This window comes from Drosophila yakuba, chromosome 3L (assembly GCF_016746365.2).
Source record: "Drosophila yakuba strain Tai18E2 chromosome 3L, Prin_Dyak_Tai18E2_2.1, whole genome shotgun sequence".
NCBI classification, from domain to species: Eukaryota; Metazoa; Arthropoda; class Insecta; order Diptera; family Drosophilidae; genus Drosophila; species Drosophila yakuba.
The window spans coordinates 9,201,602-9,222,725 of NC_052529.2; the positions used below are offsets into that span (position 1 = coordinate 9,201,602).

Here is a 21,124-nt window from a genome sequence, read left to right on the forward strand (position 1 = left end):
AAACGAAACGAGCATAAGAATGGAGCATTAGGAGCGGCGAAAACCGAAAAACCAGAGCCAGGAAAAGGGAAAATGGAAAATGGAAAATGCAGGCGGGCACGAGATGCCTGGATGCAATCATAGAAATTGCATTTGCCGTTAGAGCAAATGGTGCTAGCAAGTCCAAAATGAAGTATTCTGCAGCATAAGCAGAATGGGACCGATAAAGATTTGCTCTAATTGCTAGCCATTATTCCAAAATGGGATATGTGTGTCCGGGGTCCTGAACTCTAAATTGTAAATATTTAATCAGGTTTTGTGCTCCTAGAAAGTAACAAAAATTGTCTTCTAAACAGTTTAAATTAGTTTTTCAGCACCTTTATTCTGCTGTGTCCATCAAAGAAGATATGATTTCTATACATTACAAAATTTTCTATTATTTTTCTTGTACGAGGGTCGTTTGATAAGTCCGTGACTTTTTGAATAAAATATATTTTTTTCGTCAAAGAAGCGTTTTATTTCTCAACATAATCTCCTTTTAGCTCTATACATTTAGTCCAGCGTTTTTCCAATTTTTTTATTCCTTCCAAATAATAGGTTTTCTCAAGGCCCTCAAAATAGTCGTTTGTTTCTGTGATGACCTCTTCATTTGACCCGAATCTCTTACCGCCGAGCCATTTCTTCATGTTTGGAAACAAAAAATAGTCACAGGGGGCTAAATCTGGAGAATATGCTGGATGGGGTAGCAGTTCGTAGCCCAATTTATGAAATTTTGCCATGCTGACTACACACGTGTGCACCCGTGCATTGTCCTGATGGAACAGCCCTTTTTTCGCCAAATGCGGTCGTTTCTGCTTCAAATCAATATCGAATCTGTCCAAAAGCTCTGAATAATATTCGCCGGTGATCGTTTTACCCTTTTCAAGGTAATCGATGTGAATGATACCTTGTGCATCCCAAAAAACTGTGGCCATGACCTTGTTGGCCGACAGACCCACCTTGGCCTTCTTTGGTGCACGTTCACCCGGAGAAACCCACTGTCTTGATTGTTCTTTGGTCTCTGGTGTGGTGTGGTGGATCCATGTTTCGTCTACGGTAACGAAACGGCGCAAAAATTCGTTTGGATTGCGGTTGAACATCGCCAAACACTCCTTTGAAATGGTCACACGGTTGCGCTTATGGTCGTGTGTGAGCAATCGCGGCACCCATCGCGCGGAAAGCTTTTTCATGTCCAAATATTCATGTAAAATGTGATGTACCCGTTCAGTTGAGATGCCTACAGCCTCAGCTACCTCACGCACTTTCATTCTCCGATCATCCAATATCATTCCATGGATTTTGTCGACGATTTCTGGCATGACGACCTCTTTTGGGCGACCTGAACGTTCGGCATCACTTGTACTGGTACGACCACAACGGAACTCAGTAAACCATTTCTTAACCATTGAAATTGATGGTGCAGAGTCCCCATAATATTTATCAAGTCTTTCCTTGGTTTCGGTGATGGATTTTTTACGCAAAAAATAATGCTTAATTAGCACACGAAATTCACTTTTTTCCATTTTCGTTAAAATTCACGAGATCGTCTGCTTTCAATGCCTATAAAACGCAAACCAAAAAACGCAGCTTTCTCAAAATTTTACAGTCAGCTGTTAATCGATAACTGCTGACAGGAGCAGTGTTGTATTTAGAGCAGGTGCGCGGCAAATACAAAAAGTCACGGACTTATCAAACGACCCTCGTAGCTAAACAACTTTTCCCGTACCTTTTCTCCATTTTTCAATACAAGCGCGACATGACAGCAGATAAATGACAGACTGCTGATAAAATGTTAAATAAATAGCAACGCACACCAGCCATACACTAGCGATAACTAATAGTTGATTTATTTACAATTTACGCGGTGCATTTTCTTTATTTTCGCTGTCCTTTACCTTTATTTCTTTCTTTGCTTGTTGATTTGTTTTCCATTCCATTTCATTCCATTCCGCCGCCTCCTCCCTGCGCCGCCTTATCAGCAGACTTTGACTTTGGGGACATGTAAATAATTTATATTGTGTATACTCTGTTATGTGTGTAATTTATGACGACCTCGCTGGCACACTATAAAAAACGCAGAGCGAGAGGGGTGTTATATGGCCCTTATCAGCGTGAAAGTGGGACGTGTGTACTAGTAACTTGGCTAGTGGCTTAGCAACAATATCAGCTAGGGTTTCTAACTAAATTAGCATTGAAGTGTGTTTTATGCAATCAAGTAATTAGCTATGATATAAAAAGTCTCAGAAAATCTTTTCTCAAACTTAGAAACTAATCGAAACTAATCCCAAAGCTAAACTTATATTGTAATTAAAATATTTCAATATTTTCTGACGTTTTTATCAATACAAGCTGTATATTTTAGAACGAAAGTAGGGTATTCTGCGACTGTCTTGTGAATGATCTTACCTTTACTTAACCTTATTTCGCCGCGTTTCGCTTGCTGCTTATCAAGGCGATGTAACGCCCACAAGCATAAGAACACACATTAAAAAACACACACACACACACACACGCAGAGATAAACGCACACAGAGCCGCTACTAATTGCTGTTTACTCAGCGCGCAATTTTCTTTCCGACACTCAGAGAAAAAGTGGAGGCATAACACGGAACACCAAGGGCCATTGCCCGCAGTGCTTGCTGTTGTTGTTGTTATGTGTCAACTGCAACTCACTAATCTCCCACTATCTCACACACACACACAGATACTCACTCACGCACACATGCGAACGCCGTGTATCTGCGCGGTGCCATCTTTCTTTAACGTTTTATTTATTTTACCAAGAAACAAATAGTGGTCGCAACGCAAACGGACGATCATAAAAATTTAATTAACTTTTATGAACTGGGTAAATAGTGTAGGAAATGCATTAAACGCAGCGCAGAAAAACTAGAAAAACATTTACCCAAGTCCCTGGGTCTGAATATAAAAAAAAATCTCTATTTACTTTCTTTACGATTTTTCATTTGCGCCGTGTTTGTTGATGTCTAAGCAAATGTTTTCGACACTGTTTGCAAGAGTTTAATTAATATTTCAATGCCAATATTTATGGTGTCCCAATAAACAGAGGGGGTGGAAAAAATAGTTAAATTGGCATATATTTAACAATGAATATATAAAATCAGTTACCAAGCTGCTCTTGTTTTAGGAAACATTTTAAATGAATTTCATTATTTTGAACATTTGTTCAGCAAGTTGTCCTATTTCTATGCACACATCTGTAGGTGCGTGTTTATATTGGGACTGTTTGCACTTAAAATACAAAAATTAAAATGTAAGCAAAACTAATTGGCAATTTTCAATTGGAAATTGCGTGCAAATTTATTTTAATTTTGCACCTGCGTTTGCCAGCCCCATCGATGTTTGCAATGCAAATATTTTTAGAAAGCAAAAACGGAGGGAGGGAAAACCCATCAGCACCCCCGTCCACCGCACGATTTTCCTTTTTCCAGGCCGGTGTTTGTTCAAGTTATTTGGCTGCTTGACTGCCACCTGGTACCAGAGATAAGGAGAGGAATTCGAATTTAGCAGCTCGCATTGTTGGATTTATTTGCATAGCATTATGCGACACATACTATGCATACCAGATAAATCCATATGGACCCCATGGAAGGTGGCCAAGGCGGCAAATATTATTTCACACATGTGTAAAATATAAATCACTTTATTGCAGCCAATTTGCACAAACGATTTGCTTTGACTGCGATTTTGTTTGGCCCTGCATGCAAATGGCGTTTGTGTTTGCTGTCTGCACAAAACTCCCAGCCACATCAGCCACGTTAATTGGGAGCTGCCTTTTTGGGCCATTTTTGATTTGTGCCTTTCGCAATTAGCAGAAATATTTCGAGTGATATTTGTTTGCCTTCCCGGACCCAAGGAGTTTTGTTGATTTATTGCAAGAAATTTACGACAACCACAATGTTTATTTATACAACTACACGCCCCTTCTTGGATTCATCCCCCATTCAGCAGAATTCCGAAAAGTTTGTCTGATTGTGTAAATGCATATTTGCAGAGCCAGCATTTTAAATGTTTGCAGAGCAATGCTTCATTAAATGGAATCGACCGTTTCATATACATATATTATATGTTTGCAGAACAACCATATGCCAATATTTAAGTGGGTTCCAACATTTTTGAAAGCTGCAAGTGGGTATACCACCCATGAATAGTGGCGAGTTAGGCCACAAAATAAACTCTCTGGCTTAATGCAAAAATATCTGACCTGACATTATCGATTGACCTGCCCAGAGCAGCGGAAAACTATTTTTGCCTTTTCCACTGCACTTTGCATCCCTTCGCCAAACAAAATGTAGAAAAATAAAACTAATAAACGACGGGAAGAAACGACAGCGGCGCTTTTATGAACATAAATTTTGAAAGCCTTTAATGGCGAGCAGACACAACAACAACAAGAAATGGCAACCGCAGCTGTTGCTACGAATTTTTGCAACATTTTTCCTCTGTTTTCGGAATCGGCTGCACAAATAAATTGCGCATAAATCGTGGGCAACATAAATTTTACATGCTGCCCGGCGTTTGCGGACTGAAAACAAGTTGAAATTATGTGAGCGAGGCGGGCATAATTTATGCGATCGGATGGGGAGGCAATTAAAATATTTGTGCCAACTAACAAATTTCCTTAATTAAAAAATATCTTAGGCTATGCAATTAAGAGCTGGAAAATGTAAGCAAACTATATTTAGCTGACCATATTTAGTGAACGTCTTTGTTGACATGAACTTAGGTTACTGCATTTGATTTAGAGCTGGCTAAGCCAGTTATTTATTAAGTTAAGCCAGCTTATCAAAAGTTTTCCGTTTGATTTAAAGCCCAACTAACTAGAGATTCTTTTTCCCTGTTTTTTTCAGCAGTCACGCGCCCGCAAAAACTCCACCAAAGCAAACAAACTGAATGCAGCCGCTGCATCAGCAACATCGCCTCGTCTAAGTCCAGTGCCTGCAGCAACACTGTTGCCGCAGCAATCGCCAAATACCACATCAGCAACAGGCAACCTGCAGCAGCAGCAGCAGCAGCAACAGTACCAGCAGCATCAGCAACTTCTGTCGCAGCAGCAACTACTGTCGCAGCAGCAGCAGCAGCAACAGCAGTACCAGCAGCCGCAGCAGCAACAGCAGCACTTCCAGCAGCAGCAGCAGCAGCACTTGCAGCAGCAGCAGCACGCACAGCAGCAACATTTGCCACAGCAGCAACATCAGATAACCGCACAAATCCAAACCATGAAGGATCAACCGCAGCAGCCCATGGTAAGTCAATCGGTTTCGATTTCGATTTCCTATGCAATGCCATTGACCTTTTCGTGTTCCGACCCCCACATCCCCCACCTTCCCCTGCACCCACACTGCGGGTCAGACAGCTTTGATTTCCATTTCGTTTTCCATTTCAAGGCAGCCAAATGCGAAATGCAAAATACAAAATACAAAACACAACGAGCCCATAAATCCGCATGGCCACATTGCGTATACGTCACGTGGCCCCGGGCCCAATCAACTGCAGCTGTGCAAACTCATACACGCCACAGCCAGACATCGTGCATATATCTATATATATGCATATATATATATAGTAGATATAGTTGCGCATTCATTCATAAAGATTTTGTCGATTTTTATCAATGATTGCTAAATGCTTTTGAAAACAAAACCACACACACACGTGAGCCAGGTGCAGATAAATTCCAGATACAGGAAGCCAGCTGCCTGGCAACTCAGCTTGCCTACACTGGGACAAAAAATGTGTAGAGCCGATCGCTATACCCTAAATTAAAGTTTAGACTTTTAAAATATGGAATAAGCACAAAAAGAAAGTATTTATGTGAGAATTTATGATATATTAAGTGTTGAATATCTTTAATACATACCAAGCAGTTTCATGAAGTGTAATCCGAATTGTGTGTGCTTTAATTTTTACATTTTATTTGAATTTTATTGTGGCGGCCCCCCCACTGCTCCCCTTTCACTTTCACTTTCATAACTTTTCTGCGCGCTCGTAAAAATGCAAATGGAAACGGGTTGAGTTTTTGGGTCTGGCCGGCAGTCTGGCTTTGTTTTGCTTCCTTTTTTTTGTTTTATTTCCTTTCATGCGGCTTCCTGTTTATTCAGGGACCAAAAAATGTAGCATAATTTGAGGCGTGTTAATTAACAGTGGTGTTTTGTGTACGCCGCGGAAGTTGTAACACTGGCAAAAAGGGAATTTCTGTTTTGGGGCCTGGAGTTTGCCACCAATTAGACTGAGCCTAATTAGGGCACACAAAATGTGATTTATGACTGACCAATCCAGTCTAGCAGCTTTGGGTACATAATTCATGTCAGTTTTTCAACTGTTTTTATGGCCAAAATGCTTATTTATGAATGGTGTTGCAAAGCAGTCGAGGACGTAATGGCACTGAGTTGGTTTGGGTTTAGTCTAGACCTGGAATTAAGGGGGATATGGAAAGAAAAATTACCAGGAAGCAGATAATGCTCAGTAATATTACCTTTAGAACTTTACTTAAAGTGTTTTCCAAAGAACAAAGGAAATTCACATTCAGCTTACTTTAACTTGAAGTGCACATGATTGGAAAAATGAATAATTTTTTTCCATTATTTCCATATTTTCAGGCACCCATGGCCTTCTACCCCACATGGCAGGCGGATCCGTCGCAGGGCTGGCAGAACCAGTTCATACAGCAGATACCACAGAACACACCGGCCATAACGTCCCTGAACTCCCTGGACTTCCAGACGCAGTCGTATGCGTATCCCTCGAACGGCTACGTGCAGTCGGGCCTGGGATTCGATCCCAACTATGGTAGGTCACCATATGCGGCACCAGTGCAGCGCTACGACTTCCAGAGCCAGCAGCTGTCCACGGCACCGTCGGCCATCAACCAGGTGGGTCTGCAGAGTGTGACGGGATTTGCGCCCAGCTACGCTGGACAGGTGTCCGCCGCACCAGTGCCGCCGTCGCAGCAGCAACAACAGCAGCAGCAGCAACAGCAGCAGCAGCATCTGGGAGCGGACCTGAACAAGACGATGTCGGGAAACGACACGCCTGGATATCCGCGGGTGAGCAGCGTGCCGCCGCGCTCACTCAACTGTAACGGGTATTCAGGCGATTACAGCGGTTCCCCAGCCACCAACAGCAACAGCAACAACAACAGCAGCAACAACAACAGCAGCAGCAACAGCAGCAACACGAACAACAGCAACGGCAGCAACAACAACGCCACCACAGTGGTCAGCGGAGGCACCACCACACCAGCCCCACCACCCACAGTGGTGGCCCAGCCCGCCTCCTCGCCCATGCAGCCACCCAACCAGGCGGTGCCACAGTCGCCCACGCGCAGCAACATGCTGCAGCAGCAGCAGCAACACCAGTCGCCCACGGGCAACGGGCTGCAGCCGTATGTTGCACCGCAGCAGCAACAACAGCAGCAGCAGCAACACATCTCCTCGCCACCGATGCAGGATTGGAACTGGCAGCAGCAGCAGCAACAGCAGCAGCAGTCATTGGGCGCCGAGGGCTATGCCCAGGGTGAGAGACTCCATCTGAACACACGCATCAAGTCGATGATTATGCGCAAGAGCGATCCCAAGGATCCGCCGCCGGATCTGCAGCCGCAGCAGGTGCAACAACAGCAGCAGCAGCAGCAGTCGGCCGTGCAGCAGCAACAGCAGACCGGTCATTTTTTATCGTATAGCCACCATCTCCGGCCCGAAGCGGCGCTGAGCGCCAACGGACCGAGCAGTGCCACGCCCACCCACCCACTGCCCAACCTGCAGCAGCAGCAGCAGCAACAGCAGCAAGTGCAGCAGGTGCAACAACAGCAGCAGCAACAGCAGGCGGTTGGTGGGCCAGTGGCTGCCGAGCCGATCGGAGGTGGTGGCGATCACATCTGGAAGCCGCACCACGCCAACTCGTTCAAGAAGCCGAGCGTGGTTAGCGGCTATCCGGCAGCAGGACAGGATGCACAGTTGCAGCTGCAGTTGCAGCAACACCAGCCAGGACAGCACACGACCATCAGCCACTCGGTGGATCCGCCAGTGGTGGTGCCACCACAACAACAACAACATCCTCCAGTAGCCGCCGCTCAGCCCAAGAAGTCCAGGAGTCGCAGCAAAGCCAGTCGAGCAGCGGCGGCGGCTGCAGCAGCAGCAGAAGCAGCGGCGGAGAACGATCGAGATCGAAACTCCACGGATCCGGGAGGTGGTGGCCTGAAACCGCTCAGTGCCCACTATCCCCCGCATCCACATGCCGCCGGAGGACCGCCACCGGGCCAGGACTATCACTCGCAGTACATCAAAACGGAGCCCGGTTTACTTGGTCCTCCGCAGCCGAACAAAATGGAAGGTTACGAGCGGAACTACCAGAACTTCATACAGTATGCGGACTTCTGCCAAAACGATGGCCAAGGACAGCCCGTGCAGCAACACCATGGTCATGGGCAGCAGGACTACGCCGGCTATCACCACAACTCGGCCTACTATGGCGCCGGAGCCAGTAGTTTTCAGCAGAACTTCCAGCAAAACTTTGTCCCGGGCTACCAGCACTCCACTTATGGCGGCAGAGGGAAGCCGCCTGCCAACCAGCCGCACCAGATCCACGGGCATGGCCAGAGTTTGATGGAACTGGACAGGAAACCAGATACCAACAGCATCATACCACTGCCCACCAACTACGAGAAGGATATACCTGCCTATCCCATACCGCCGCATCGCTATGCCCTGGGACACGGTGCTCCGCCGCACTTGAGTCACCACGGCATGCTGGAGCCCAAGATCGAGGACATGGGCATGCTGGGGCACGGTGGCAGCTATGCCTATCTGGGAAGTGAGGGAAAACCCCTGAACAATGGATTCTCCTGCTGCAGACAGGGTGGCACTCGACCACCCACTGCGGAGCACTTGAAGGACGGAACCTGCCTGGGATTGGGTATACAACCGAAGGAGGAACTCATCGACGAGGACGAACTGATCGACACCCATGGCAATGGACTGAAACCAATTGGTGGTGTGGGCAAGGCCAAGGGAAAGCAAAAGCCCGATGAAATACCCGAAATAGTGGTGAAGCACGAGAAGATCAACCCCATGTTCGACACCACGGATCGCTTGGAAAAGGGCAACAAGACAGAGATTCCTGAGTGCGAGTGCTTCCAGTCCGACAAGAATCCTCCGGAGCCGGGTACTTACTACACACATCTGGGTGAGTTTTGCCTAAATCAATTTAGAATCATTATAACTTTATACTAATTACATTTTGGATTAGGCACGGCCTCATCTCTAATGGATTTGCGAAGGGAATTTGAGGAGCGTTGCAACCTGACGGGTCGCCAGTTGAGAATCGAGAAGATCGTGTACACGGGCAAGGAGGGCAAGACTTCGCAAGGATGCCCGGTGGCCAAATGGGTCATCCGGCGGGCTGATCTCGAGGAAAAGATTCTGGTGGTGGTCAAGAAACGACCGGGTCACAGGTGAGTTTCCTACATCATTCATTAAAGACTTCAAGACTTATAATTTTCATATTTCTTATCCAGATGCATAGCCGCATATATTGTTGTGTGTATGGTGGCCTGGGACGGAATGCCTCGCCTGGAGGCGGATAATGCCTACAAGAATCTGATCCCGAAGCTGAACAAGTACGGCCTGCCCACCACGCGTAGATGTGCCACCAATGAGAATCGCACCTGTGCCTGTCAAGGTAAGTACCACATTTTGAGCTCAATTCATTGAAAATCCTATAAATATAAACTTTGGTTACTCCAGGACTCGATCCGGAATCGTCGGGCGCCTCGTACTCCTTCGGCTGCTCCTGGTCGATGTACTACAATGGCTGCAAGTACGCCCGCTCCAAGACGGTGAGAAAGTTCCGGCTGTCCGTGAAGAGCGAGGAGGCGGCCATCGAGGACCACATGAACCTGATTGCCACTCTGCTGGCACCGGTGTTCAAGCAGGTCTGTCCGCGATCCTACGACAACCAGACGAAGTACGAGCACGAGGCCAGCGACTGCCGGCTGGGTCTGGAGCCCGGAAAGCCCTTCTCCGGGGTGACCGCCTGTCTGGACTTCTGCGCCCACTCCCACAGGGATCTGCACAACATGCAGGATGGCTGCACGGTGCATGTGGCGCTGCTGAAGCCCGGCAATCGGGACACCCGCCTCCCAGACGACGAGCAGTTCCACGTCCTGCCGCTCTACACGATGGACGGCACGGACGAGTTCGAGAGTGTCGAGGGTCAGCGGGACAAGCACCGCACCGGAGCGGTGCAAATGCTGGACAAGTGAGTGTACCGTTGAGTTTTGAGCAGCCGCTCCCAGGCACTCGTAACGGAAATCGATCAGGATCCTAGTTCTCCAGTTCGATTTTTGTTCTGAGTGTACATATTCTAGTGCCTTACTAATATGTACCTGCATGTTTTTGCTTCCCAATCATATAGATTCCCCTGCGAGGTACGCGTACGATCCACACCCTTAATACCCTGCAGAAGGCATGGCAAGAAGCGAAAGGATGGCGACGAAGCGGCGCCACCGGACGGAGACCAGGACGCGGTTGGCGATGCCAACAGCCAGAGCAGCTCCAGCAACGGTGCCCAGTCCCAAGTGCAAGCCAACAACCAGCAGAGCAGTCCGCCAGCGCTGGGAACAGCGCACATCAAGAAGGAGAATGGCAATGGTGTGAACGCCAATGGAGCGAGTGGCAAGTCGAAGGGCAAGGGAAAGTCCAATCAGTCCAATAATTCGAGTGCTTCCACGCCGGGATCAGCGCCACCGTCAACACCCTCGCCGCGGTGCCAGACTCCAGTGACAAACAATCCCAGTCCGGCGGGCAGTGCTTTCAGCACTCCACCCGTTCACGGATCAAATGCCAATCCCCAAAGCAATGGTGGCCAAGCCACGGGCAATCAGCCAGGACAACTCATGAGCTCCAACTCCAGCCTGATGAACATGGCCACCATGATCGACACCTTCACAGATGCCCAACTGCAGTCCAACCAGATCTCAAGCACTGTCCTAGACTCGCCGTACTCCTATGACTACCAAACGGCTTCCTACATAGACTCGCGGAACTACTACGGCCAGTGGCCAACGCCTCATGCTCCGATGGGCATGCAGGCGCAGGTGGGCGGACTGGGAGGAGGTGTTCCAGGAGGCGCGGTGGCAGGTGTGCCACCTCTGACACCCACCACTCCTACGGCCCAACCACAATTGGGTGTTCCCCCGGCGACTTCCATTCCCGGAGGCACCACCACCGGAGCACCAGCAGGAGCTCTGCCGGCGACAGCTCCACCTACGGCTACGCCGACACAGCTAGAAACGAGCAATGGCTATGGAGCTGGCAACTATCAAACCCTCGTCAGTAATCCCGCCTCGAATCTAACCAATCCCGGAGCAGTTGCCACGGAGGTGCAGCAGCAACATCAGCAGTCCCAGCAGCAACAGTCCGCGCTAACAGGAGCAGTGGGTCCCGGTGGTTTGCCCGTTGTGGGCGGGGCACCTGGTGACCTTAAAAGCCGGCTGGTCAGCGAGGAGAATCCCGACTCCACCACCCTGGTCAACCACCATCACCATCATCACAATCTTACGGAGAGTAAACTAACCGCCTTGACGGCCATGCAACCGATGACGAACCTCGCACCGCTGACCACCTCGCACCATCCGCAGGAGGGATTCGTCAAGCCGAAGCCACCGCCCAGCGACTATACGGCCCAGTACACGGCGCAGTATCCGAACAACTACCAGATGTACCCGCCTCCACCACCACCACCACATTCGGCGTACTCCGCCTATGATGCGTATCAGAACATGAACTACAACTATGGGTATCATCAGGCCTACTCGCCGTACGGAATGTATCCTCAGCAGACGCCTCCGCCCACGCCGCCTCCGCCATCGCCCAACTGGAACATGTACGGTCACCATCAGACGGGGTCCGTGAACTCCGGTTACGGCAGTGCGAATCCTGCTGCAGGCGCGGGTTCCTTGATAGCCAGCCATGGGTCAGTAGCGCCCGCGGGCGTGGGCCTCCAGAAACCGATTGTTCCAGTGCCAGGACCACTGCATCATCAACAGCAGCAGGTGCTACAGCAGCAACAGCAACAGCAGCAGCAGCATCAACAGCAGCAGCAGCAACAGCAGCAGGTGCAACAGCAGCAACAGGAAGCTCCGCAAACGATATTACCCGATCTGAGCAACGGCCAAACCACCTCCGATACAGTAGCCACGCCCACGCCAACTGGAGATTCCTCCGGCAGTGACGCGGGCTCGGGCAACCCTGGAGCTGGAAACCCAGCAGGCGCAAGTGGAGCAGGTGCAGCAACAACGGCGCCTCCCATCGCCTCACCAGGAAGCACCAATTCCAGCAAAATCGAGCCCATTGGCGAGGTGGCCGAGATCAATGAGAACATCGAGGCCTTCCAGGATCCGCAAATGGGCGGCGTGGCCATAGCCCTGAATCACGGAAGTGTCCTGATCGAGTGTGCCAAACACGAGATGCACGCCACGACGGCGGTGCGCCGGCCAGATCGGCATCATCCCACGCGGATGACACTGATCTTTTACCAGCACAGGAACCTCAATCGATGTCGACATGGCATCGATGAGTGGGAGGAGAAGATGCGGGTGAAGAAGATCAACACGGACCTAGACAACAAAGCCAAAGAAGAGCGCGAGCGACTAATAAAGAAGGCGGCTGGCGAGGATCTGGACGATCTCGACGAGGATGCCCTAATGCAGGACGAGCCGTTGCCCATCAAAAAGGAATCCTCCGCCAATGGCCAGCAGTTGAAAAACGGTGCCAGCGGCAGTAAAAAAAAGAAGAGCAGTGATTCCAAAAAATCCCAAGCCAACGAGCAGTCAAAAAACGAGAAGGTTGCCCTCCACGCACCAACACTGACGACCACGTCGTGGACGACCCTGTTCCCCTCGCATCCGTGCGTGGTTTCAGGGAAATACCCGGAGGGCAATAGCAGTCCGACCTCGTCCACGAACAACGCGCCCAACGGTGGTGGCTGCCCCGGCCAGCAGCAGCATCTGCCTCCTCCGCCTGGCAGTGGGCTTATCCATCCGCCGCCGGGCACGCCCACTGGCACCGCAGCACCGCCGCCGCCCACTCCGCATCAGCAGCTGCAGCTGCCGCAGCAGCAGACCTGAATCTCTTCAGGCTGAGGGGCTACTACTGGTAACCAGCCTCTGGTGTTCGCTGCATAGGCCTAATCTTAAGAATCCACACAAATCAATCCTGTTCCGGTTTTGAGTTCCGATGGAATTCGGCGGCTCGGAAAGTAGTAAATTTAACACATTTCACATATATTCGAATTGAATTTGAAAAGAAGATATACTTGAGTCTGAGTTTTAAAGATTTTCAATTAACAAGTTTTCAACGCCGAGTTATTCCAAAAAGCTAGATTGAAACCAAAAAATTTGACAAGTACATAACAGCATTAAATTCTTTTGAATTTTTAATTAATTTAAACTTTTTCGAAAACCGCCAAACTTGATCGAAATGAAACTAAAGAACAGGGTTGTATGACTGAAAATTCACTCAAAGCTAAGCAAAGAAACGGAGACAGAAGATTTAATTATTTTTGTAAATGCGTTTGATTTAGTGTGCCATAGGAGGAGAAGAATTAGAAGAGTACCCGGAAAAAGAGAGTTGCAGTTGAAAAAGTACAGTTGACGCTGCCGGGCCAGAGTTGTCACCATTCCACAAGAAAATACCCAGAAAATACATCACACTTCACTCAGCAAAAATCACACAAAAATAACAAGTTTCTAAACTGAAAAAGCAGTTAGTTTAAAATCAACTATTAACTTTAGTTTCTTAGGAGCCAGCAACAAAACAATTTCTGTTAAATGAGTTATTTTTAAAGACAAGCAGGAAGCAAACTACAAAACTACAGAGCAAAAACAGAACGAATACTACTAAAACGAAAACTAAATAAAGAAATTTTTGCTTAGAAACAAAAAAAGTCAGACTAAGAGTTAGTGGAAGTTGAAAAAAAGATCATTGCCAAAAGTACAAATAAACCATTTTTTAACAAGCAACTAGAAAAACGTAAAGAATTTCGCAAGACAACAAAAGAAAATAGTTGGTAACAGAGAAAAAAGCAGTTTTTACAAAAGAACTACACTACACTACAAGAGTTTTAAATTTAGTTAAATAACCATTTTCCAACAATTTGACTATCCTTTGGGATTGGCTCGAACTTGAGTGGCAGTGCCAATTGAATTTAAATTGTATAAATGAAACGAAACAAATGGCGAATTTCTGTCATGAAAAATTATGTTTACACTGAAAGAAATTCCCCATATGCTCAGCTGAATTATCATTCAATACCAGACCACAAGCAAAAAGTTGAAAATGGTGCGAGCAGGACAACTAGAACTACAGCTAGAGAAGAATTGAATATTTTTGAGCTCGGGAGAAAGAGACAAGCAGAGCGGCACACGCCTGCTGAGAAAGAGATAGACCGATAAAGGAGTAAGGCAGCAAGACATTTTTAAACTTTAATCATAATTTAAACTAAGTTTAAGCAACACACACACACACACAAAATGAAAAACACGAAAGTTAAATATATTTATTTATGCGCAAATCGACGGCAAATAAGGGGTTAATTCTAGTTATTATTATTTCTGCAAGATTTAGTTTGAAAAACCCAAAAAGACTCGAAACCAATCAAGTATTAAGCACTAAACAACCAACAACTAATACTAAACTTATTTGCCTAACCATTTGTAATTGTTGTATAAAACTCAATGAATAATTTGCATCCATCCAAAAGGTAACATACAATTAAAGATTAGAATGCAAATGTGGCAGCGCAACTGAATTTCAAATCAAATTAGTCTACATATAAATATATTTTGCACAAAACAAAACAAAACAAAACGAAACAGAACAAGAGAAGAATAGAGAAGAAAAGAGAAGAGAGAAAAGAGCGGAAAGGATAAGCAAAACGGTTATTGATAATACGATCCTTGATATGACGAACGGACATATAGATCGTATGTAAACTGTACGTAATGTAATTTAAATGTAAGGCAGCGAAGAAGACTTTTGAGCAACAAGAAAAAACATGTTTTGATAAATATTTAAATGTTTATATAATATATTAATATAACTTATGATAATTGATAATTGATTAACTGATTACGCAAGCCAACAACTATTATAGTTTGTAAATGCTTTTTTATCATTTTCAAATAAAAGCAAATCCTTTGCCATCATTAAGTTACACAACACCCCAAATCGACTTTTGAGTTTCGCGGGGCGCTCGGCGTACACCTTATACATAAACTATACGTATATTGGCATATGATAAAGCAGAAACAAAAACCAATTAACACTGAACACTGAGCAGCATACGTAATAAGCGGAAATCAGAATTCAGAAATCAGCAATTAGAAATCAGAAATCAGAAAAGAGCTCGATGATAACGCACCGGACTTAGCGACATTCGGGTGCTAAATCAGTTAGAGATACGATATAGCGAGATACATACATATTGTAAAACGATACACAAAACCGAGAACGTATATACAGATTGTGAAGCACGAAGCGAATGGATGAGAAAAAAAACGTAAATTATATTTATTTAAAGTACGCGCATGGAAAGCAAACAGATATTAATATTAAATAAAACGAAAACAAAGTTAAAATCGTCAGACTGCATTTTTCATTTCAAACTCTCGGGGGGAAAACCATTTCAAAAACGATCACAGCATTTCTGATTATTTTTAAAAAAATATTATTTAATGGAAAACACTTTTTCTGGAGTACAAAGTCATAAGGGTCGAAACTTATGACAATTTATAAGCTAACGCTAGCATACTCGGAGTCTTGTTTAAAACCAAACAAAATTCCGAAAAATACAAAATTGCTACAAATCAGGTTTGTGGCATTTGGAATCGGTTTGAGATGCACTATAGTATTAATAGTAAAGATACTCTTTGATGCAGCCATGAATATGTGCGCTTGAGTCGGGGTAAACTGTAAAGTGGCGAAGCGGCCAAGCGGCCTTACAACCTATCTAGCCTAGTTATTTACATCGAAGTGTTCTAAGTACATGGCAAGTGATACTATTGCAGTGCAGTGCTTAAAGGTCGAGGACGAGATCCTGCGAGTAGTTGTCCAGCGCCGTTTTGTTGAACGAGCCAAAGTTCCATTGCTGGAACCGATTGTCGGGATCGCACTTATTGGCCACCACCTCCTGCGAGAAGGGCAGCAGCTCCAGGCACCTTCTGCCCTCCTTGCCGTGCAGGAGCAGCTTCTTGCGGTAGTCATAGTACCAGTACTGGTTGCCACCCTGCATGTGACAGTCCCACAGCCAAACGGGCGCGTTGGCATCCCAGATCTGCACGTCCAGGCACTCCTTCTTTCGCCGCAGACGCAAGTCTCGCTTCCAGCTCAGCTCCCAGAATTGCGTTCGCTGCGGAATCTTTATGTCGTTGGCACACGCATACATGCCCATTTTGTTGTGCTTCTTTCTGCCCATCGTGTCCAGGCAAAGGTTTTGATTGCCCACATTCTGCAGGGCGCCCCTGGCATAGGACGGCGGATCTACCGGCGGATAGGTCTTCATCAGATCGAAGGCCACCTCCTCCATGAACCACTTGAAGGACTTGCACTTCAGCTTGGTGCGAATGGCCTTCTGCTCCGTCAAATCGCCAGGATCCACGCTCTCGTAGAGACCGTCACCGTGACTGTACAGGTAGTTCTTGTACTCGTCCATCCACACCTCCGCCACTCGTTTGTAGTTCTGCAAAGTAATCAAAAGTTAGTCGTTGGGTCTAATAAAATGATTGATAGCCCTGATAAAAATAATAATTACTGGGGAATCGCAGACAAAGAAATCTTGGTTGCTATGGCTGCAATCAAGTTTGCTTTGAAGTCAGAAACCCCATTAAAAATATGCGCAAATTGCAAATATTTTTCACAACAATGTGCCAAGTTCGGCGACCTACATGTTAGAGTAAATATAACTAAGTTATAAAGATATACCACGAAGAGTCTAAATAGGCATTTCTAGTTAGAACCAACAAGCCGGAGTTGTTCGCCAAAAATAAATAAAATCCTGTAAAATTAATTAGCCAAGTTCCAAGACAAAAGAATTTTAAGTGGGTTTAGAGGCCCTAAAATTAAGAAACTAAATGGGAGTGTCTATTGATGTTCAGGTAAAACCTGTTTAGAGCTCTATTGTCCATTCTTCATTTAGATTCCGCACTGCTCAACTCACCTTGTGCAGGTAATCGCCCTTCCTGGGACTCGGCTGATGGTTGCGAGGTCCGCGATATATGTGACCAATGCGAGAGCAAGGTGCATCGTACATTTCGCCGCCACACATCCAGATCTTGAAGCTGAGCTCATACTGCTCTCCGCCCCAGATGTCTAGGCCCTCATCGTAGCCGCCCAGTTCCCAGAAGAACTCTCTGGAAATGGCAAATAGGCCGCCAGCCATGACGGGACTCTTGAACGGATCGGCCGGATGCTTCAGATCTTCTTCCAGCAATGGCAATCGCTTGTAGAAGAACTCCCAGTCGAAGGCTCCTCGGGCACCCTCATCCTGCGCCCGGTAGTTGAAGTTGGTGTGGTCAATCACATCAATAAAGGGACACACCGCCGTCCGTTTGTTCAAGGCAATTGGTTCCAGCAACGGTGGCAGCCAGTTGTAGTTGGCCTCCACATGGGAATCGAGGAAGATGAGCACCTCGGCAGTGGCATTCCTTGCGCCTGCTGCTCGGGCTCCAATCAATCCCGTGCGCCTTGGCAGCCGCACCACACGAACCCACTTGAAGTGTTCCGCAATATAGGTCTCCAGCTCCTTTCCCAGATACTCCCGGTCACTGTGGTCGTCCACCAGAATGATCTCCTTCATCAGCTCCGGCGGTGAGCGATTTATCAGGCTGTGAACTGAGCGCATCAGCACGCTCAGGTATTCGTTGTAAAATATGATTATCACACTGACTGTGGGCAACTTCGCCACGTACTCCTTTTTGCGACATCTGTAAATAGATGAATTGAAATAAGTTGGAATTTGCAATAAATTATACATTAACATATATGCCACCAGCTAAACTTTTGTAGTGAACTCGATATCTAACAGCTATAAAATAATAAACATAAAATGCTGTCATCAAATTTTAACAAACATAAGCCTGATTCTATTCTATTCTAAGAACTACCGCCTTATCTCGGCTCTGAAATTTGGCGACTCTTTGTGACTTTTGATAAGAACTCACAGAGGATGGCGAATGTCGGGCAGCGAACGGTTAACAGATATGGAATCCGACAGCAGGGCATTAAATCCATTTTCCAGTGACTTTTGCTTCTCCAAATCTCGCTGGGACTCATCGTCCAGGGTGGCGGCCTTTCCCTTCTCCCCGAGGCCCACGCGCTTGGCATCCTTCTCCATGAAGGTATAGTCATGCCAATCCTTCTTAACCAATCCATCCGCTGGCGCCGCCATCTGCAGCTCGTCCTGGGGCTGCTGCTGCGATTCATCGTCCGCCGGCTGCGGATTATGGAGCTCCTCATCCACCGGTTCCGGCTCATCGATTTTCTGCAGCTCGGGATCCTCTTCAAAGTCGGGATCTTGTGGTTTCTTAGATTCTGGTTGCCGAATAGCTGGCACCTTCACCCGGGCATCGCCGGAAAGGCCAGCCTTTTCGGGCACGGGCTCCACGCCATGATGGACTGGTTTGTTGGTGAAGGGCGTGGAAGAGATCCAGCTGGTTACCAGTATGAAGAGAGTCAGGGAGACCAACAAGAGCAGCGAGGCCTTCACTATCCACTTGATATTGGGTCGCCGCATCTTTGCCGGATATCCGTGGCTACGTGTACGCTCTACGGGTCTCTACGGTCGCTATGCAAACCATTAAAGTCGGCGGTGTGGGTCGCGAGGTACTGGCGATATTGGCTTGTTAGCTCAGGTGCTTCCGATGTTTGCTGGGTTGTCTCTTTATCTGGCACTGCAACGTGGTCTCTGCGTCAAGAGGAAAAGTAGAAAAATACAGAAACGTAAGCACATATGTATCTTTTTGGGTCGCACGTATAAAAAAAACCCAAGATAAGCGAGTCATTTTCACCAATCCGAAAGTTGAGATAATAGCAATGGTATGGTACATCCGCTGGATAGTTACCTTATCGCAGATGTATGTCAATGAAATGTACTACAAATTAAATTGTCTTTGCCGACTGGCTTTGTTTATAATTCCTGATTTTATGGCTGTTAATCAGGTAAAACGTCATCAGCAGGTGCGTTCTTATCAGGAGTTTAGTTACATTACTTTCATTCTCACCTTACTGCGTAGGTATTCCAATCAAAACTCCATCCTATCTGGGTTGAATAAACTTGTTAACTATTTAATTACTAATTAGCATAGCAAAACAAAAGTTTGCTTCCACGTCCGCGGAAATTCTTTTTTTTTGGCTCTGTTCTTGGCGCTGTTCTAATGGCATTCACACGGAAACGCCTTCACTGCCCGTGGAAACAGCTGTTCGTACATTCGCCCCGAAAAAGCGGCGTCCAAAAAGGGGCTTTTACATGGTCGCCCAGTTTTATTTCAAAATTATAAACAATTAAATTACAAAAACTGAAATTTGTAGTACCCAAATACTAAATATTTTTTTGTAAACAACTTCTCGCTTTATTGGTTTAATGAATTCTTCTGTTCCCTAGGCAATGTTCAGCATTTTCTTCACCTCCTCCTTGTATTTGCCCAAGTTGTACTCGTTTTCGCCCTCGTTTATAAGCTGCTCCACGCAGTCAGCAAAGGATTTGCTGGGAGCCACTTTCGGAGCACCCTCTTGCGCGTTCCAGTTGAGGATTCGCTCGGCGGAGAGCTTCGACTGGTTCCGCTCAAACAGATAAACCTCCATGTCCGCCTCCGATTTGGTTGCCTCCCAGGGCTCGGTGACGAAGGACTCGTGGTAGCACGCGGTGAGTAAATACAGGGCGTAGTCATAGTTCTGCTTCTTCTGCGGGCACCGGTCCGTGACGAAGGTAACGATGTCCGTGTCCTTGTCGTAGCGATCGCCCACCAGGCGCAGGAACTTATCCCTGGCATGCGCATCGAACTTAAGGTCAGAGAGCTTCAGGGAAATGGTGACTCTCCTGGCCTCCGGATTCCTGATCGTGGGCAAACTCTGGCAGTAGTCCGTGGTGGTGACCTCCAGGGGGAAGTGGCGCTGCCACTTGGCCTCCGTCTCCAGACCCTTTGGCCATGGAGTGCAGAACTTCTTGATGGCCTCGCATTGCTGGCGGATGGCCGGCGGTGTTAAGTGCAGAAAGTTGGGTATCTTCATCAACTCCGCATTGGCGAACTTCGATGGGGCTGCTGCTCCGCGTTCCGTGAAGCCCTGGCGCAGAGGCAGAGGCACACTGGCCGGGTGGAAGGATCGTGGTCCCGGCCAAACGGCCGTCCAGTCCTGATCCACTGCCATGCGGCTGGTGCGCGGCGGTGGGACGGGATCTCGGCGGACCTGCTGGCGCCGCTGGAACTGCTGCTTCACCGTCCGCAGGCTCAGCACTCGGAATTCTGACCGAACAGGAAAATATATCCATTAATAAGCATGCATGCCAGAAAGACCCCATTGTTTACCTTCATCGTCCTCAATTTCTTGCTGCTGTTGCGGTTCCTGGTTGGAAAAAAGACGAATACCACTTTGAGCCGTCTGTTTTTTCAGTGGCAGGCGCTCCAACATGCGAGTCACAGCGCTGGACATGGTTTTATGCTTAAACTTGTGCTAAGGAACCTATTTCTAATTAATATTTCCAGCGATTTATGCGGCTTTTACGTAAACCATGCGCCAACGAACTGCCATTCGCCCCGAACAACAAGCTGTCAGCTGTTTACCGGAATGTGACATTCACAGAGAATCACATAACTTTTATAAGCTAAAAAAAAACGTCTTTTTGAATACACATACCATTTGGTATGAATAGTTTTTATTTTTTTCTTTAGCATTTTAAGAAACAATTCCGATTCCAAGTATTCTGTTAGAAAAATAAAGTATTAGCCAATAGATTGGTTTCAGCTATGGAAAGAAACAACACCTTTTTCTTTTATATACATATTTATTCAGGTAAAATAATAAAAAATATAACT

The 21,124-nt window shown here is 46.8% G+C and overlaps 3 protein-coding genes across 8 annotated transcripts in view; 1 reads left to right on the top strand and 2 right to left on the bottom strand.

Annotated features, from left to right (window-relative positions):
* Window positions 1-13,765, top strand: part of LOC6533469 (DNA N6-methyl adenine demethylase) — a 96,697-nt gene extending 82,932 nt beyond the window's left edge. For 4 of the 6 annotated variants that reach the window (XM_039373537.2, XM_039373539.2, XM_015194555.3 and 1 more), the window contains 6 exons: window positions 4,890-5,285; window positions 6,639-9,222; window positions 9,286-9,490; window positions 9,554-9,717; window positions 9,783-10,296; window positions 10,453-13,765. In XM_039373537.2, the coding sequence (XP_039229471.1) occupies window positions 4,890-5,285; window positions 6,639-9,222; window positions 9,286-9,490; window positions 9,554-9,717; window positions 9,783-10,296; window positions 10,453-13,165 (6,576 nt within the window). In that variant the 3' untranslated portion in view covers window positions 13,166-13,765. The remainder of the gene's footprint in view (window positions 1-4,889; window positions 5,286-6,638; window positions 9,223-9,285; window positions 9,491-9,553; window positions 9,718-9,782; window positions 10,297-10,452) is intronic. The other 2 variants (XM_015194556.3, XM_043206994.1) reach the window with 1 other exon arrangement.
* A 1,983-nt stretch (window positions 13,766-15,748) lies between these two features.
* Window positions 15,749-19,476, bottom strand: LOC6533470 (N-acetylgalactosaminyltransferase 6). The gene is made up of 4 exons (XM_015194558.3): window positions 19,316-19,476; window positions 18,257-18,999; window positions 17,254-18,019; window positions 15,749-16,776 (listed from the first exon to the last, which is right to left on the bottom strand). The coding sequence occupies exons 2-4, from the start codon at window positions 18,826-18,828 to the stop codon at window positions 16,114-16,116; spliced, it is 2,001 nt and encodes a 666-aa protein (XP_015050044.1). The 5' UTR covers window positions 18,829-18,999; window positions 19,316-19,476; the 3' UTR covers window positions 15,749-16,113.
* Window positions 19,477-19,639: 163 nt separating this feature from the next.
* LOC6533471 (28S ribosomal protein S35, mitochondrial) lies at window positions 19,640-20,853 on the bottom strand. Its single transcript, XM_002094146.3, has 2 exons — window positions 20,618-20,853; window positions 19,640-20,554 (listed from the first exon to the last, which is right to left on the bottom strand). Exons 1-2 carry the CDS (start codon window positions 20,739-20,741, stop codon window positions 19,692-19,694), a joined length of 987 nt encoding a protein of 328 aa, XP_002094182.1. The 5' UTR covers window positions 20,742-20,853; the 3' UTR covers window positions 19,640-19,691.
* Between the last annotated feature and the right edge of the window lie 271 nt (window positions 20,854-21,124).

Excerpts from the sequence above, each read along its gene's own strand:
- LOC6533471 (XM_002094146.3), bottom strand. The coding sequence starts at position 20,741 with ATGTCCAGCGCTGTGACTCGCATGTTGGAGCGCCTGCCACTGAAAAAA. Across the intron at positions 20,555-20,617 it reads AGAAATTGAGGACGATGAAG|AATTCCGAGTGCTGAGCCTG; the intron begins GTAAACAATGGG and ends CTGTTCGGTCAG.
- LOC6533470 (XM_015194558.3), bottom strand. The coding sequence starts at position 18,828 with ATGCGGCGACCCAATATCAAGTGGATAGTGAAGGCCTCGCTGCTCTTG. Across the intron at positions 18,020-18,256 it reads CCCGACATTCGCCATCCTCT|ATGTCGCAAAAAGGAGTACG; the intron begins GTGAGTTCTTAT and ends ATCTATTTACAG. Across the intron at positions 16,777-17,253 it reads AGGGCGATTACCTGCACAAG|AACTACAAACGAGTGGCGGA; the intron begins GTGAGTTGAGCA and ends ATTACTTTGCAG.